The sequence below is a fragment of the Gopherus flavomarginatus genome, chromosome 7 (genome assembly GCF_025201925.1).
Source record: "Gopherus flavomarginatus isolate rGopFla2 chromosome 7, rGopFla2.mat.asm, whole genome shotgun sequence".
Classification (NCBI taxonomy): domain Eukaryota; kingdom Metazoa; phylum Chordata; order Testudines; family Testudinidae; genus Gopherus; species Gopherus flavomarginatus.
In genome coordinates, this window is record NC_066623.1 from 30,064,686 (window position 1) to 30,084,692 (window position 20,007).

Consider the following 20,007-nt stretch of genomic DNA (forward strand, 5'->3'; position numbering starts at 1 on the left):
TTAGAAGAAATCATACTTTTTGTTCGATGGGAAATTCATATAAATTTTGCTGTGTTTTCACTTTACAAATGCATATCAGTTTTATATTTTATTATTATTTTACTCATAAGATGCACCCTACTTTGAGGCTTAAATTGTAAAATTCACTTTTAAGTCTTCCTAAATTTTATCTAATTGTAGTACTAATATATGAAGCTTCCTGTACTATTGTGTCTTAACAACAACAATCCAGCCACTCTGATATATTTCTATTTTACTTCAAACCACTATGCTGGCACATTATTAGTAAGGCTTTTGGAGAGCCAAGAAAAGCCACGTGCAAGAAACAGTGATTCATACTTATGAACTAGCACAGGGCACAGTAACAGCAATGCAACTTGGCAATTTATGCCACAAAGTCTGAAGGGCACACTACTATATGTGCCAATCAGAAGTCTGTAAGCATCCCAGTATATACAATCACATTCCTTAACTGAGATACAGTTATCCCAGCCATTAGCACAATACCGTATAAACATGTATTTTGGGTAGTGCAATTAATTGCTGTGACGGCCCAATTTTAACCTTCACTCTGCCCTGTTTGGTGCTAGTTTATTAATGAAAAGAATTTAATGACAAGTTTACTAATGGCAGATGTTAACTGATGTTAAATAGGCTCTTATACAAGCATCAGAACCTCTCTCTGAGAACCAATATCCCCCAAAAAATAATATCATGGGGCTCTCTATTCTCAGGGACAATTGAATAATATCCCTTCCACTTCCTAAATCTACTTGGAGAAGCTCATCAAATTCCTCTTCTCCTCTGATGAGTTTCAATTTGGGAAGCAAATGCAATAAAGAGATGGAACTGCTAAAATTTAGCATAGTAATTTATTTTCTGTATAGCACTACGAATGGGCTAGATATGTTAAGCAACTTGCAAAAGCACATGGTCTCTGCTCCCAAAGTGTTTATAATTCAGGCAAGAATTTACCATGTAAACAAATCTGTACATTTTGAGAAAGACTGAAATATTTTAGTTTGTGAGAAAAATAAAAAGGAACCAGGCTGCATCACTGGTATCATTTGGTATCACTGCAAATTGCTCTAGTGAACAGTATTTGTCAAAATTACCATGTCTCCATTATGTGATGGATTATAGGTTAGAACATATTTGCATACAATTATGTAGTGGTGACTGCACTAGGGAGTGGTCACTTGATGTTCTTCTGGTTCCATTGTTAACATTCTTTCTAAGCGTTGATAACTTTTTGATCTTTGACTCTTTGTAACAATATTTAGGATGAAGGTGAGACATCTCTTGGGAAGTTAAGCCATTTGTTTTGTTTCACTGACTTGACGTGCTCAAAATTGCTTTGAAGAGCTTAAATAAAAATTCAAACTGGGGATGCAACGTAATACTGAGGATTTTGTGCCTGTAAGATAGATATCTTAAGAATTAGTTAGCGCCAACCTATTTTCTCATCTCATAGAATTAAGACTGATTTCTCCCATAAAAGCATGCCTATGTTGAAAATTAAAACTGCAAAGAATAATTGCTTATGGCCAATTCTAAACACAGAGCAGGTTAGAACAGATTCTCCACCTCAGCAATTATATTGATTTGGGGATGGTTTAGAATCAGGCCATTATAGACAGATAGATAGGTAGATAAACTAATTCAACATTTGATCAGCTCTGATAATAATGGGGAAGAGAAATATGTTGCTAAAAACGATCGCAGAGCCTACAGTTATTAGAATATTATAGTACAAATATCATGTAATTTGCTAGTCAACATACTTTGTTGAAAGTAATAGCACAATCTAGCGTCAGCGGATGTCTTATGCATCATCCTTGGACAAAGAAAATACATGTAATCAGAAAAAATATTAGAATTGAACTTATTCTTTGTGTAAAACTGGATCATGCTTATGGTTGCTAGTGATGACTTTAAAAAAAAATCACAATAATCCTTTCAATCTGGCAGAGAAGGAAAATGTTATTGTGGGATGTCATTACCTTTTCTAACAAATGTTATTAATTCAAAAAAAGGTTCTGTCTTTCTAACTGTATTCTTCACAAAACAAGTTTCCAGCTAGGAGATCCTTCTAATACCTAATGTGAGCTCAACACAAGAGATAAACAGTATTAGGTCAATCACAACATGTTTATTATACATCATGGCTTCAAAACTTGATAGACAAAGACAATAAGTATCTAAAATGACTATCCTAGACAACTAACCATGGAAACTAGTCTTAAGTCATTTAGAGTCTGATCCTGCTTCTACTCAAGTTGATGGAAAGACTCCCATTGGTTTCAGAGTGAGCAGGATAGGGCAAGAACCCCCTATTCAAACTCCACATTTGAATTGTGAGGAGTTTGGTTATTATTATAGGCTCTCCATTTACTGTCCTTTTGTGTGCCTGTCCTCGTAATTCAAAAGGCTCTATGTTGATTCATCTCCAGTTTAATTTGCCTCCACTAGGCACGTGCACAGTTTAACCAACCAATATTCCACTGTTTGCTGTCATCTAACTAAGCAAAACCTTTTCTGGTAGGCTGGATGGGGCCTTCTCTGCTGTAATTCACTGCATATAGTTACTGCACTGGACCATTCTTACCGCCACTTCAGGTGCTAAAAGGTTTGGTTTTCTTTTTTTTTTTTTTTTTGCTTATCTTTTCTTTTGCGCCAAAGAGTTACACATCTTCAGAAGTGTTAATGCTCTTAGTTTGGAAGAATTAATTTTCCAACCACAGAGAAGTCTTTGCCCCCATTTGTTTAATTAAGCAGTACACTAGAAAATGTGTTATTGCTCAGATAAAGTAACTACGTTAGCACTAGTCACATTATTCTATGCCTAGATACTTAACTCTATGTAATATCCAATTTTACAAAAAAAAATTAAAGGCACGCATAAATATAGTTTGTATGTTTGTAGCTCAAAATCAGGCTTCATTGTTGAATCTAATTTAAAAGGTAGTAGTATTCTGCTTATTGTCATTTCGCTATTTCACTAAAACCATTCAAAGGATGCACTTTGCCAAAGGTTGGGAAAACATTAAAGACTCTGGTATTGTTGAGCTGTAGCTTTAAAAGAACAAACCTTGGCATGATTCTGGTTCTCAGACTGGGACCTTCCCCATAAGCTAATGTTGTGAGCAAACATGGCAAAGTCCTCTACAGCCTCCCCCCTTTTTATTTTATATTTTATTTTAAACACCCTTTCTGTCTAGATCAATTGTGAGATACCTCTAAATATTCTTCTCTCCAAACCTGTTACCCAGCCTCTACTTCACATTACACATATATTAATAGGTTTCTGGCTGTACATACTGTACATTACATGGGTTCTGGATGTTATTGAATCCCATCTGTTTCACACAGCAACAAATATGGCAATTTCTATGCTCCTCAGGAGCATCAGCACAGAAGTCCTCTTTTGTAGTCTAATTAGCAGTAATTCCCATCTAGGGGAGGTGAGACATTTCACTTTGCTGGTTATAACACTTTGGCCAGAGTAAGGAGACCAAAAAAACCCCACCAACCTGTACATTTAATCAGCACTGCAGCACGAAGAAAGACAAACACACACAGACACACAAAAGAAATCACAAAGTCAACTCACAGAATCTCCAAGTCACGCAGGGCTCTGAAGGCTCCATCTTCAATGCAGCTGATCTGGTTGTTGTCCAGTTGCCTGCAGGAAGGAAGGGAAAGTATGAAGGTTTGCTGGGTAACTAAGCTGCCTTAAAACACCGGGTTCCAATCTTTCCTGTCACTGAGGTGTCCCTCCACCCCCTTGCAGTCTTTGCTCGTCCCCCAGGAGGAGGCTTGCTCATAGCCTGCCACGCTGCTCTGTCTCTTCTCACTGACTGTCTGAAAGAACTGCACAGTACAGCACACTGAAGCCTGTCAGGTCTCAGTAAATATTAATTGCGCCTTTTTTTTCTTTCTTTCTTTATTTTTTTTTTTAAGGCAGAAGGGAGTAATTTCATTACATTAGGGCATCCAATCCATTATGAGCTTTTACCGTCATGTCACTGAAACAATTTCATTAAGCTAAAGGCCTGTAAATCATTGGAGGTCACTGCACTGCCCTCTGCGACCTCCCAGAATGCCTTTTTTTCTTTTACTGGAAGTTGCAGTCCTCTGTCCTGAAAGTACTAAATCTCAAGACTTTATCTGCCCAAGAGCTGCAAGAGTGCGTGGGGAATATACCAATTCCAAATTAGACTCAACTAATCTAATTTTATAGTCTTTTTATTATTCTAAGCACCACATGTCTGTAGTGTTTGAGGCTTCTCTCCATTGTTACTGGTCCCATCTGGTTGGCCATTCTACTGAAAGATTTTTCACTAAATACAGGTTCTGCCTAACTGTATCAGTGAGAGAAATCCATTGATAGAAAAGATTCAAGAAATTGTGTGTGCGCGCATGCACACAAACACACAAAATTACAGTCTTAATAATGTAGTACTTTGCTATGAAACAAGTGTAATTTAATACACCTAAGATTGATTTTTTTCACATTTATTTTACCAAGATATCCATGTTTAAATATATTTTACAGTATTTGGGAACATATGGGTACATATTCATACGTGTGAATTTTAACTAGAAAATTATTTTTTCCTGCTCCATGTGCTTGAATCAAAATATACAATTTAAGGATTTAAGTCCTTATGTATCTGATAATTTACATTACGCTGCAAAAAAATCCATATTATATGATACTGTATAACTATACATACATTTGACTACAATACAGACATTGCAAAAGACGTGAATACACACCCCTTGTTCTGTGTGGTCCTTTGCCCAGACCACAATGTTGGCGGGACTGTCTGTTCTGCATGTCTGTATAGTAATTAGTGCAATAGGGCTATGATCTTTTGGGGTTTTATAGATGCAACTGCATATTAAGCAAAATTATTATAACTGTTATATGCACAGTGTACATATACACACTTGCACCAGTACAGATATGATAATGTGGTGTGGTAGAAAAATCATCATCCTCTGTACTCTGCACTGTACAGACATTTAAGAAACCATGTATTGCCCCAGCAACCTTCAAGTGAAAGTAGAAATAAACCATCAACTAGACACAATAATAACTACAATACAGTAAAAAAGATAGTTAGCATATTTTTAGGTAGAAAGCATGTGTTAATTTAAAGTTCTAAATGACTGTAGCATTGATTTTGAATCTTCATGAATGACCACATAGGTACAAATTGAGCCTACTGATATACATTATGCCGAGTATGTATATATCTAAAGCCCAAATGTCATCTATCCAAGCTGATGTGGTACCATCGTAAAAGATCAGGTTCAGTAAACTCCAAGCTTTTTATGATTTTAAGTGTATGAAAAATCATACTGATTATCAAGGCTACCAAACAGCTTACAAACATAAACCCAGTTTAAGTTTGTCACGGATCTCATAACTTAACAAAACATGATGAATTTGGCAAATCTTTGTGCAGCATCCCTCATGCTGAACCAAAAGATGTAACATAATCTAAAGGGGATCTCTCTCTCTCTCTCTCTCTCACACACACACACACACACATACACACACACACACACACACACACACTGCATCTTTTGGGAGTAGACGGATGATGTTACTGAGGGACTACTTTTTGGATTTTTATTTACTAGTGGTTTCTGAAACGTTAACATATGTCACTTTACTGGAACTGTGTCTAAGTCATAATTTAGGTGTCAAGATTGCTGTAACAAGCATTAAAAATGGAGTAAAACACATGATAGCTGTTGTGTGCATATTTAAGAACTTTATATTGCAACTTGCTTCCTCACGTACATTATTCATCTAATTCACATGTGCTTTGCATTTGATGTTAAAGAAAAAGCAAAAGCCAGCGATTAGGTGAATACGGGTACCACCCATTTTTTTCTTTTCAAACTCATTAGGTTGTGTTGCCCAGTTTTAACTGAGGTACGGGATGCTATCTACTTTACTGTCAAATATGCTAAGATCTAAGTAAATAAGCCCAGAGTGATTAATATATGTATTCAACATCAGAAAGCCTTCTGTTAGTCATATAAGTCTACTTAAACAGTGTAAGATTTTTTTTTTAAGAATGCTGTTCTGTTGCTTGGATTTTATGGTAAAAATTTATTTAATAAATCATATACAGCTCTCTGTGGGCCCAATACTGCCAACAGTAATTACCAAGCTTAATGCCTGAGGGGTCTATTAATCAACGGGACTATTCACAGTAGTAAGGTAAGCACTACATGCTTTGCAGAGCTAGTATATTCATAGGATCGGGCCCCAAATTATTAAGCTTTTTAGAGAGATCTCATTTTGCATTAGTTATACCCTGCCCTTTAGGACTAATTTCAGCTTCCTAAGAAACAAGCTACAGGAGCACGATGTCTGAAAGACAGCCAGGTTAAGCATTTAGAGAACGCAATAGGAGGCCAGTGTCACCTGAGTTTTAGTCTTAGTTCTGTAAATGATTAAGGCCCCACCTGCAAACACTTATGCATGGGCTTAATTTTAAGCATGCAAATTATCCCTCTGAAGACAACAGGATTAATCACCATCTTAAATTTAATCGTGTGCTTGTTTGTAAGACTGGGGAAACAAATCATATGCCGTGATACTCAAAATGGACAACTTGTGCTTTTAAAGAAAAAAATCAGGATCTGAGAAAAGCTACATCATACACGGAAAAACTGAAGAGTCAGAGAAAAAAAATAGAGGACGGAGGACTACATTTCCCTGAGTTACACATTGTAGCACAACTGTCTCCACTTACCACTTAGATCTGAACGTAGTGTTCAGACATGCACATAAAGGAACTACATATTCATTTGTCAGCTATTACTATCTTTCAGGTAAGTGTAAAAATGGCATCCGTTTTATGTGACAGTTTTGTGTGTCAGTTTTCAGACATTTGTTGAAGAGATTTTTCGCCTCGCTATTACCAAAATAATGTAACTAAGGAAGGCTGCATCTCTGATGGTTAGAGCAAAGGATAGGAGGACATCAGCCCTGAGTTCTGGTGTTCTTCTGCCACTCACATGATGTGTGATCTTTGGAAAGTCACTCTTTACCTGACTTTCTCCTCACCTATGAAATGAATACAACACTGACCTCATGGGGATGTTTTGAGGCTTATCTAACACTTGCAAAGTGGTTGGCTTGCCTCTTATGAAAGGCACTATAAAATGTGCCCACTGCAACCTTTATGAAAGTGGGTCTTTGTATAGCTGGCTGGAAGAAAAGGGGGTTTAACCCCTGCAGAGCTCCCTTATAGCAAATAGGGAGAAATGGGAATGTTCATAGGGATGCACAGGAAGGGCAGGAGGCAGATGGGGCCAGGTTAGGACAAGGTCACTGCATTGTCCTTCATGCTGACTAGAAGAGTAGGGGGGTATTTATGTCCCAAGCAACCTCTTTACCAGGACTGGGCTACCTACACATGTACTCGGCAAATGGGTTCTCTTTTGACCCACTGTGGGAATTATGCTGATTTCCCTATTCTTTTCAGGGCTGAGAAGGAATTTTCCCCTTACCCCCAGATTGGTCGAAGCCAGCTCATTTTTTTCACCTTCCACACAGCTGTTCTGCGACCTTGTGAGGTGGAGTAAGGGGATTAGGTTATACTGTCAAAATTTACGACATAAAACTTGTGGTGGATTTCCAGTGCATGTACTTGGTATAGAAGGGATACAGTTATTGGACAAAATGGATTGGGAAAGGATTTAGAGGAAAGCATTCCTTAAGGAAGTTAAGTAAGGGGGAGGGGAGTTGGGGCTCCTACATCTCAACAGCAGGGAGCCAACCCCCTCCTTTTCCTGTCCCCCTTAAACAGGTTAAGGAAGAGGGTTTGGGGCTCCTAGCTCTTGTCAGTGGGAAGCTGACCCCCTCCTTCCTGAGCTGTACAATATGTTGCCTGGTACCGCTAGACATTATAAGTGAATCAAGCTGCAGCCTAATTAAACCACATCCATGGCCTATTGTCTTTCTTCCACACAGCTGGAGAGATACAATGTATTCTTAGGAATATGTTTGGATAAGATTAACAATTTGAACTGGGAAAGAAAATAACAGAGGAAACAAACTGCATCTTTCTGCTCTGACAGTCGCTCCTGGGGTATTACTGGAGCCTCTGAACAGCAAGCAGACTTACAATATGCATCATGTAGACTGTGATACCTAGAAACAAAGGGGGTTGGCGGGTGGGGGATCGAGGAAGGAGTGCCAGATTTAATTTTGAACCTCCAGGCTTTTGTCAGGTTAAGATGGATCCCTAACATTAACAGGAATTAAAGTGTTTGTGTAGGTTTAAACGGTAAACCCCTCATGACTAATTTCATACATTAGACACTGGACTTGGGTCCATGGCCTTTGTCAAAAGTGTCTCTTGCTTTGACGTCAGCAAGCATGGGAAACCCTGCAACATATGTGTGATTAAATTGCTGCTCTGACTTCACCCAAGAGGCTTCAGGGAGCTGAAACTTCTATGACAGGCAATTAGCTCCCACTAGACAATAACAACAGCTACAGATATATATAACAAAAGAATTCAGAAAAAAAAAAGAGTAAAATTGGGTATCAAGGAAAAGATGTATTAACTACTTAAGATAAAGGTAACATTTGAGACAGGAACACTTGAAGCTTGTAAATTGTTGACTGAAGAAATGAAATATTCCTTTTTTAAATAAATCTGCTCATGCAGATATAAAAAAAAATCATAGAACTATCGGGCAAGAAAGAGACAACTAGTCTATCCCTCTGCATTGAGGCAGGATTAACTATACCGAACATACACCATGTATATGTATAATAATATGGTGTTATGTATAGTATAATTTCATGTCACCCATTTACTACTCAAGTGTTTTCAATAAGAAGCATAGAAAATATAAATTATAATTGACCAAGAAATTGTGTGACTAACGGATAATTATTGGTCTTTAAAACTGGCATTTTATAATACAAAATTAAGATAAAACATCTTTTGTTAAAATTGAGAAACAATGCTGCACTCCTATAACTATTAAATCCTTATATTTCAACTGTTATTTAATCCAAGAGATGGAGCTAAATTCTAGCACCAAATTCCCATGATACTGCAACACATTGGCTCATATATTTGGATTTGCATATTATCTACCATAAGGTGAGAGTTAAATTTCAAATTTCATTCTAAGAAAGAATAAGATTTCAAAATGTTGATTTTCTTTTGCCATTAAAAATCCTTTAATATTCAAAAATCTAAATTGATCACTTTGGTAATTATTCTGCAAATAAGACTTCCTTTGTTCTATAACCAGATACCAAATGCAACAGAATGAACTACCTTTTCTGCAACTAACAAACCTATGTACAGAAAGAAAGAGACCATCAAGCACTAAGCATGTTGAAAAAAACAAGCTACATTCTCACTTTGTTTTATTATATTTTGTTTATTTGCAGTATAGGAAGATATTTTTTAAATGTAAGAACATTAGTCAGGACATTGTAGAATCCAAATGATCTAGTCAAAGAACAGACAGAATACTAGTTTAATTAATGTGTTCACTTTGTATTCCTGGTCTGGAGCCTAGTTAAAAATTTAAACACGAATCTGTTTTAACAAGGACTATTACGCATACTTTGCAGTTATTTTCATTTAATACATTTTATTTCCTGTATTTTATATTACTATTTAGCATACATGTTTCTTAAGTGGAAGAATAGTTTTACATCCTAATAGTTGTTCATTTAAGAGAACTCTACACTAATACAAATGCACATGACAGATTAATATCTCAGAAGCATGTAATGTGTTAGCTAATGAAAAAATATTTCACACATCAATGGGAAATGTCAACAACAAATTCATTCTCAAGTTAAAATATTTTACTGTGTTTTAGACTAAGATTTTTTACGGACATTTAGTGGGAAGGTGCTTTGACTGTACTCTTTTTTTTTTTTTTTTTAAAGAACACTGCCAAGGAATTTAGCCCAAAAATTAAGAATAATCACTTCTCCAAAATACTCGTTTTGATAGATTTGTTCATAGGAACTTTTTCTTAAAACTTTAGAGGAAACAACTGTTTGGATATATTTCCTCTGCAGTGTATCCACTCCGATAGTGCAGCACTTAGATTGTTCATAAGAACCAGAAACAGACTAGTCTACATTTACTGTTTGAATCTAGGGTCTGATGCTGCAGATGCTTAAGCAAATGAATAATTTGAAGAAAATTGGCCCAACACACATAAGTAAAATTGATCACATGCCTAAGAATTGAAGGATTGGGCATTTAGAGGGGTTTCATACATAAAGAAACTCCCTAGAGGGGGCCCGGAGGTACACATTTTTAATTCTTTCAGTTTCAATAATCAACAAGTGTATTAACAAAAGAAGAGGGAATTTTGAAAACATTGTTTGTAATCAATTTCCATTTTTCACACTTAATTTTACTCATTTTTGAAGAACTGCAACAAAACAATTAAAATCTCTGATAATATTTAAAAAATGTGTAGGTTAAATAAATTGTTTTTACCATTAAAATACAGGTTGAATGGGGTAAAAATGCTGGAGCAGTTTATAAGGAGGGAGAGCTAAAGTGATCAGTATGTAATCCAGCTCTGATATTTTGAGTCTTACTCCAGAATTGCATCTTTTTATGATAGTATGGTTTTGGAGACCCGCAACAGTCAAAGCACTATGCAGAAATAGCTCATCTGCATAGCATAAATGGTTAGGTGTGATCAATTCTCAGTCCCATTCTGTGTTGCCAAGGTGTTAAGTAACAGATCAGTTGGTTTTTTTTTAAATATTCTGCAGACTATGAAGTTTAAAGTTACTAATATTTGCTCTCTCTATAAATAAAATTACCTGGCTTTGTTATTTTGGGGCCAAGCAGCATTTTATGTAAACATCACATCAATTTAAAGCAATACTTAAATAACAATTAAAAAATTAAAACCTTCCTCCCCTCCCCCACATCCAACGTCTCCTTTCAATTTCATGGTATTTACAACATCCTTATTTTACTGTCCCCAGTTACTGATGTAACGAATAGTGCATACCAAACACACAAATGGCTGTCTCCATAGCAATTGGGGCAGGTTTTGTGGTTTCCCTAGTTACTCCTGACTGATAACCATCTGTTGTTCTTCATTGCCATAGACCCAACAGGAGGGGGAAGGAAGAAATCAGAAGGATAAAATTGGTGATTGTTAGATCATTTGAAAAGGTATCTTTTGCATACTTTTTCAACCTCCCCCACCCCCGGAAAGGATTTGTACTTATTTGGGTTCCAGTTTGGTCTTTTACTTTCAATAAATGTGAACTAAATATCTTTGTGTAGAAGAAGACTCTATTGCCAAGCTGGATCAAAGAGGGTATTACCCTGAGAGCAAAAAGTTATAAGTCTTTCACTAAATTGATACAATTTTATATTCACTTTCACACTTTTCTTTTTGAGCTAGAATCGCAAGGGCTCTAAGGTTCCATTCACAAAACAGGAGGAGGAAGAGGTGGTGGTGCTCTTAGACCCAATAGTCCAGTTATTTGGGTACTCACCTGAAATGTGGGAGGGAGACCAAGGTTAAAATCCCTGCTCTGAAGCAGGAATTTTAAACCAGGTCTTTCCCACTCTAAGGAGAGTGCTCTGACAACCAGTTCATTGGCTATTCTGGGATGGATCTCTCAATCTCTCCTGCTGAAGCTGTTCCACTTTGTATATATAATGATTGGCAAAGGGATTTGAACCTGGGTCTCCCACGATAGCTATAGAATCATTCTCAGTCACTCTCTCTCTCTAGCCCAATGATTATTCAAGTATTTTATACAAAGTAGAATGGCTTCAACAGGAGGGTCTGAGAGACACACAACCCAGAATAGCCAATAGTCTGGCGGTTAAAGACATTAGTTAAGGAGTGGGAAGATTTGAGTTCAAGTCCTTGCTCTAGGAAAGGGATTCAAACCTGAGTTTCCCACATCCCAGACGTGTACCCTGAACACTAGGCTATTGGATATAACAGGATTGCTTTGTCCTCCTCCTCCTGTTTTGTGAATCTAGCCCTTCATTTCCTTAGCTTTTATTAAAAAGAGGTTAATAATGCCCAGAAACTAAATATTTCATGTAAAAAAAATAATTGTTCAACCCAGCACTGTCAGAGAACCAAAAACTCAGTTCTTTGTCCATCTCTAGCCATGGTGTAGCAAAGCAAGATTATTTAACAAGGGTGCTTGGCAGAAATTGCATAAGTTTCATATTTCATTGTTTGTGACATTGTAAACGCATGTCTTTGAGGGAATACTCGGGTTTCTAACCCTATAAGAAGAAATGTATTCTCTGGAGAACTTGAAGGGAGATAGGATGGAGTGATGATGAAGAAGATGGGACATATGACAGATCTTAACCACTAAGACAGCCTGTGAGCTACTCAGGGGTCAGTCACCCACACTCACTCATCTAAAAAATCAAGAGGAAGATGGAGCAGGTGGCAGTATTGTTGCTGAATCTCCAGGCATTTGTCCACTCAACTCACACCAGTTCCATTACTTTAATTGTTTTGTATATTCCGTTCTACCACCTTGTCGCGAATATCCATTCAATTTTTATGGGTGACTTGAGAAAAAACCAAATGAGCCAAAGACAAATGAGAAGATTAAAAATGAGGGATACATAATACCAAAGTAACAATTGTTCTGAGATAGTCCGTACATTATAGCACAAAAATCACCTGGACATTTAGATTTTACTTTAAAAGGGAAAAAAAGATAAAAGTTTGTGGATGGTTTTTAAATTATAAACTGAAGATTCAGACTACACTGAAAATATACTGAAGAATATCCAAGATGAAGGACAGCTAGTGTATTGACTACATCATCTTAGCAACATGCCACTGAATTATTAAACTGGACCTTTGTATAATAAGCCCACTAGATAGCTTGTTAAGCTGCAAACTGGGATCAGCAGCCAACAAAATAATACCAGTAAGTGATTCTGGTTTACCAATACTCTATTTGTTTCTTAAGTTCCAGCAGTGCAAAGGAGGGGAGAGGGAGTTTTAAATATCTCAGTGCATCCCTTTCTACACACAGTTCCTCTATACCTCAAAACTACTGCTCAATTAATAATGATTTGACTTGAACTGACAGTCACAGTGGCATTTGTAGTGAAGGCTATAGATTTCAAGCTGATGCTTTAGCCTTAAATCATGCTATTATGACTAGTAATAGCCAGGGTTTCCCCAATATGGAGCATTCTAAGCGTAGGCCTAGTCCTCATAGGCTTTCCTAAGGAGCTGTAGAGGGCAAATACAGGAAAGGTGCGGGGCTGGTGTTCAGATGATCAGGTGCTGCATATTACTGGAGCCAGCTCAGAACACCAACAGAATGCAGCTATCTGTTAATATGCTGACATGGCAAAAGTGACTGACCTTGAGGCACTGAGGTTAGATTATTCTAAAGAGCTTTATTATGGGTCACTGAAAAATTAAGTAGCGCAAAATAAGCCTCCTTGATTGCTCTAAGGGAGTGAGTACGGGGACAAAAGGTATTCTGTTTTACTATTGCTTTATTCTCTTCCCTGTCTGTCTCAGTATGAACAGAGTTGAAGAATTGGGTTTGCATATTTAAATGCCCTGGGTCCAAGATACTAGGTCCCTCACCAAAAGCTCTTAAGCAAAGTAAGCAGTCATGGGACAAAAGGGAAGATCCTCTCATGGATCAGTAACTGGTTAAAAGACAGGAAACAAAGGGTAAGAATAAATGGCAGTTTTCAAAATAGAGATCGGCAGATAGTGGTGTCCCCCAGGGTTCTCTACTGGAACCAGTGCTGTTCAACATATTCATAAATGATCTTGAAAAAAAGAGTAAACAGTGAAGTGGCAAAATTTTCAGATGATACAGAATTACTCAAGATATCTCACAAAACTGGGTGAGTGGGCAAAATAATGTCAAATGAACTTTAGTGTTGACAAATGCAAAGTAATGCACATTGGAAAACGTAATCCCAACTATACATATAAAATGATGGGGACTAAATTAGCTGTTAACACTCAAGAAAGACATTTTGGAGTCATTATGGATAGTTCCCTAAAAACATCCACTCAATGTGCAGCAGCAGTCAAAAAAACTAACCAAATGTTAGGATCCATTAGGAAAGGAATAGGTAATAAGGCAGAAAATATCATAATGACTCTATATAAATGCATGGTATGCCCACACCTTGAATATTGCATGCAGATGTGGTCACCCCATCTCAAAAAAAACATATATTAGAATTGGAAAAGGTAGAGAAGGGCAACAAAAATGATTACAGGAATGGAACAGCTTCAGTATGAGGAGAGATTAAAAAAATGGGATTCTACAGCATGGAAAGGAGATGACTAAGAGGGGATTGATAGAGGGCTACAGAATCTTGACTGGTGTAGAAAAAGTGAATAAGGAAATGTTATTTACTTCTTCACATAACATAATAATTAGGGGTCACGCCAATGAAATTAAAAGGCAAAAGGTTTAAAACAAACCAAAGGAAGTACTTCTTCACACAATGCACAACCTGTGGAACGCTTTGCCAGGAAATGTTGTAAAGGCCAAAACTATAACAGGGTTAAAAAAAGAATTAGCTAAGTTCATGGAGGATAGGTCTATCAACAGCTATTAGCCAGGATGGTCGTGGATGCAATCCTAACTTCTGAGTGTTCCTAGCCAGAAACTGGAAGTGGACAACAGGGAATGCCTGTTTGCTCAATTCCTCAGAATTGGACACTGTTGGAAGACAGCATACTGGGCTAGATGGATCATTGATAATGGCTAGGCAGGCAGCAATGTGTGATTGGCTAAAAATTGCACACATCCTGTTATTTTTGTCTTCTTCACACACACGCCAGTCCAACACTCTTGTTTGCCTCATGAACTTATGTCTTGTCTTTTAGACTTTTAGCAAATTGGAGAGTTTTCTGCATGTCTGTATCATGCCTAACTCAATAGAGCCCTGACTTGGTTGGCCTTTGGGTACTTCTGCAATATAAATGGGAAGCAACAATGTTGTTTAGAAATGCTCAATGTCTAGCATTCATGGTAAATGACTTGATTTATACAATACTGTTAGAAGCCCCGCCATTCTCATAAGATGTGAAATTGAAGACATTCCATTACAACTGAAGACAACTGACTATCCAGCTGAAGATCTCATTGCACTTTTCTAAAAGAGCAAGCATTCTGTTGTTCACTGCTGTATGTATAGTACTATTGAGTGTGTAGTACCTGCAAGGTTTACCTAAGGTATTATTGCAATACCTATACCTGTATCTAGCAAACCGAGTTGTAAAAAGGTGCAGGATATTTAGTGAACAAGAGGTGCTAGATAAAACCACATTGCATTTTATTGTCTATTTGCTTTCTGTTTTAGGATGAAAAATGAATATTTAAAAAAAAAGTAAATCAAGAGAAAACCCAGAAAGGGGGAAAAAAGGCAATTAGATAATTGTTGGTTTGGTAAATCTGAATTTTTTTTGTAATAAGTCAGCAGTAATTCTGTTGTTGGTGGTCATCTTTGGGTCCCACTGAATTTAACTAGCTTTATATATGTTGCATAGAACGCAGACACTCAATGGGTGTGTCAAGGGTTTTTTCCCCACTTTGAACTTTAGGGTACAAAAAGTGGGGACCTGCATGAACACTTCTAAGCTTAATTACTAGCTTAGATCTGGTACACTGCCACCAGCCAGAATTTAGTGTCTGGCACACTTTCTGTTTTCCCAAAACCTTCCCTGGGGAATACAGATCCAAACTCCTTGGATCTGAAAACAAGGAGAAATTAACCATCCCCCCTCCTTTTCCCCCAGACTTTCCCCTCCGTGAGTTGCCTTGAGAGGCTTCACACAGATCCAAACTCCTTGCATTTTAAAACAAGGAGGAATTAACCATCCCCCCTTCATTCCCCCCACCAATCCCTGGTGAGTTCAGACCCAATCCCTTGGATCTTAAAACAAGGAAAAATCAATCAGGTTCTTAAAAAGAAAGCTTTTAATTAAAGAAAGAAAAAAAGGAAAAAAGTTCTCTCTGTAAAATCAGGATGGAAAATGCTTTACAGGGTACTCAGATTCATATAGACCAGAGGGACACCCCCCCAGCCTTAGATTCAAAGTTACAGCAAACAGAGGTAAAAATCCTTCCAGCAAAAAGAAACATTTACAAGTTGAGAAAACAAACATAAGACTAATCCGCCTTGCGTGGCTATTACTTACAATTTTGAAACATGAGAGACTGATTCAGAAAGACTGAGAGAGCCTGGGTGTACGTCTGGTCCCTCTTAGTCTCAAGAGCGAACAATGAACAAAACAAAAAGCACAAACAAAGACTTCCCTCCACCAAGATTTGAAAGTATCTTGTCCCCTATTGGTCCTCTGGTCAGGTGTCAGCCAGGTTTACTGAGCTTTTTAACTCTTTACAGGTAAAAGAGACATTAACCCTGAACTATCTGTTTATGACAGGATGCTTTAGAAATGTACACTGAAAATTAAATTAAATTGTACAAAGATAAATATCAAATAGTAAATACTTTAGTATTCAGTGAACATTCATTTAATTTGTGTAACATTTACTAAATAAGCTACCACATAGATTTAGTTTTACAAGCATTTTGTAACCAATATTTTTACTTGATATTAATCTCTCTCTCTCTCTCTCTGATATGTCAAGATTGCAGTACAGGTACTGAATTTTTGTTAGCAGATCACTTACCTTGTGAGCAGCACCTACTGAATCTCTCTGTGCAGTAAAAGTGCACACAACATTTGTGACGAATCTTGCACATATCCTTTCTTTCCCCCTAAATTAAATTGTGTGACCATTTCACTTAATTCAAAATATCAGCTGGCATATGTCTATCGTAGGTACTTATCTGATCTGCTTCACCAAAGTATTTGAGTCTCTCACAATCTTTCATGTATTTATCAGTCCAACTTGCAGATACACACCTGATAGCAGGATGAGGTTTTCTAAGACCTCAGAAATTCCATCTCCAGAATATCTACATTATTTGTTTTAATTAAAAAAATTCCTAATGTCAAGTGTTAGCCCTGAGTGAAGGAAACTAGAGATTTTACAATGGAAAAGCAGAAAACTTAAGAATGATGATACAAATGGATCAGTATTGATAATGTAAGCATCACGGCACAGTACAGTTATAAAGATAAAAGGAGAAAATTGTACACATGATATTACAGTATTAAGGTTTTTATTGAATCAACATATCTCTAATTAAAAGTAATACTATCAGGAAGCAGTATTGGTACCCGACATGATCATGTAAGCCTAGCTCTTGTGTAGGATTTAAAGCAGTCAAACAGATACTAATACACTTCATTCAGCTTTCCTTCTGGATCTCTATTAACTTTGAGAGATCAGCTGATACACAAAGAATATCTCAGCTCTGGATCTGAAGCAACATAGTTTAGAAATCTAGATACAAAGGGGCAACCATAATCTCAAAGACTGCATATGTTACCAAAAACAAACCATGCGTCAGTTCCAGGTGGGTTTATTCCTCTGTTTTGCAGAGGGACATATTTCTAATATGACAGTTAGAAAGTCTCAGTTTATCTCTAGGGGAAGCATTTCTAATTAGGGCGATGATGAAATAATTATGCCTTACAGAAGATCATAAAATGTTTAAAAAAAAAATCAAACAAACCCACTCTCTCCAAATATAAAATAATTTTACTCCTGAGTGACAAATAAGGATTTAGACACATGTGGTCTATTTTTGTCAGACATGTGGCTAAATTATTTTTAACTTAAATAATGTTTTAAACAGGAAATACTGAAGATAAAGGTTTACGTTCAGATATTTCTTTCTATAACAGGAATTAATACTTTTTTCTGTGGAATTTGTGGCTGTTTTATTTTGTTAATGAAGTAATTTTAAAAAGTAAAACCCTCAGGGCCTCTTAGGCAACTTTATTTGGCAAATGTAAACAGCCATATATCTACCCTGATCATCCATGTTAATTATTAACCATTCACTAATTATTCAAAGAGCTTCATGAAACTGGAGTTATCGGCTAAGAAGTTGAAATGCAGCACACACAGTCAAACTTAATCTGCAAAGTAAGACTTTCAACCATTCTTTCTTGCTTCCAAATTCCTTTATACAGATTTTCTTCATCATTATATCCATTAAAGAGACAACTGCTTTTCCCTCACCAACCAAGTAATCAATAGGAAGTCCAAGACAAATACATGTTTGAGTGTATTAGCTGCTATTCCCTAACAGGTTCAGGTAGTAGTTTGGTTCAGAACAGCCCTGTCAGTAATCTTAGCTGACTATTATAACCCAACTTCAAAATGTCTGAATCATAATGAAAGGAGAAAGCACCTTCATAAAATATACAGAGACAAGATCTGTCCCCAAATTGTTTTTAATCTTTTTTATCTTTGTCTTGCTACTAAAACAACAACACTTTTGTAAGTATGTAAAGAAGATACCTGTGCAATCTTGACTTGATAGTACATTTCTCCATTCCTTATCATCTTCACCAGTCTAATTCAGAATGTCTGCTTGCCTAAATTATTGAGAACAGGATCTTGCTGCTTAACCCCTTCAGTGCCTAAAGGTTAACACCTAATTAAGCTCTATGGTTACTCAAGAGAAAACATATAAGCAACACCCTTAAAAAAGCAATGTGAGTCAGTGGTAGCAAGGAAAAGGCTTGGAAATCAGTCTGTTCAACTACATTTTAAACCACTTTAAAAAAAACAAGGAGTCCTTGTGGCACCTTAGAGACTAACAAATTTATTTGGCATAAGCTTTCGTGGGCTAGAACCCAGTTCATCAGATGCATGGTGTGGAAAATACAGAAGGAAGTATAAACACATGAAAAGATGGGAGTTGCCTTACCAAGTGTTTGGTCTCGGGTTCTAGCTCATGAAAGCTTATGCCCAAATAAATTTGTTAGTCTCTAAGGTGCCACAAGCACTCCTCGTTCTTTTTGCTGATACAGACTAACACGGCTACCACTCTGAAACCTTAAATCACTTTGGCTCATTGCATCATCTTGGGCAAATCACTTGGCCTCCCTGCAACCATCATCCCAACTGTAAAGAAGATTTTAAAATCATTTCTCAGACATCTGGGATTATGACGGAGATGGCTTATAAAAACTTCACATTTGCATTGGAATGTTTTTATGTGCCATGTCTTAGCCTCATCTTGTGCATTGTCCATTATTCTCACCATCTACTTAAATAAGAATTAAACGTAAGTATTGTAATAAAACGTGTTTATTAAATACAATACACTATTATTACATTTTGATCCTCTAATATTCTCAGCTTTGACTGGCTGGCTATTTAGAGCAAAAATTTCACAGGTAAGTTACCTAAGTCATTTTAAGAAGATTAGTGTGCTAAAAAAATAAAAATCAAAATGTAAAAAACAACACACAACACTTCACTTTGTCCATTTAAAAAAAAGATTCTATTTAATGAGTATCATACTCTGCAAACTTGGAACTCAAAATTATCATCAGATTATTGTACTACTGTTTTTGGCTTGGAAAACAAACTTTAAATGACACTCTCTCCGATTAAAAAAAGACATCACAAAATACTGGGTCAAGGATCACATTCACAGAGGGACCAAATTCTACCATCTGTTACCCACGTGCATCCCTATACATGTTAATGGGACTAGAAGGGGGCAGAGAAAAAAGCAAAATTTGATCCCACAGGCTCTTATTACAGAAAAAGTGAGGAACATTTTGTTGTGGATATAAACTATGTAAAATTAATTTCTTTCTGTTGCTTTCAGGAGGGCACATTCTTGTGTCCCCTCTGAATGCTCCTATATCACATTTTTGCGCCATATTCTAGTCTAACACTGAAGAGTTTTTATCCTGTGTGTCCCAGCTATTTCACAGCAACTTGCTCCCAGATTTCCATCTATCTAACCTATCCCTCAGTATTTCTATTAATCACATCACTGATATCTAAGTACCAGCGGAATCGTGCTGTGGTTGCCTTAG

General features: G+C 36.8%; 1 protein-coding gene across 1 annotated transcript in view; it reads right to left on the reverse strand.

The window, feature by feature from the left end:
* SLIT3 (slit guidance ligand 3) overlaps window positions 1-20,007 on the reverse strand; it is a 789,390-nt gene that overhangs the window by 321,038 nt on the left and 448,345 nt on the right. Inside the window, exon 6 of the mRNA XM_050962519.1 lies at window positions 3,614-3,685. Within this exon, the coding sequence (XP_050818476.1) occupies window positions 3,614-3,685 (72 nt within the window). The remainder of the gene's footprint in view (window positions 1-3,613; window positions 3,686-20,007) is intronic.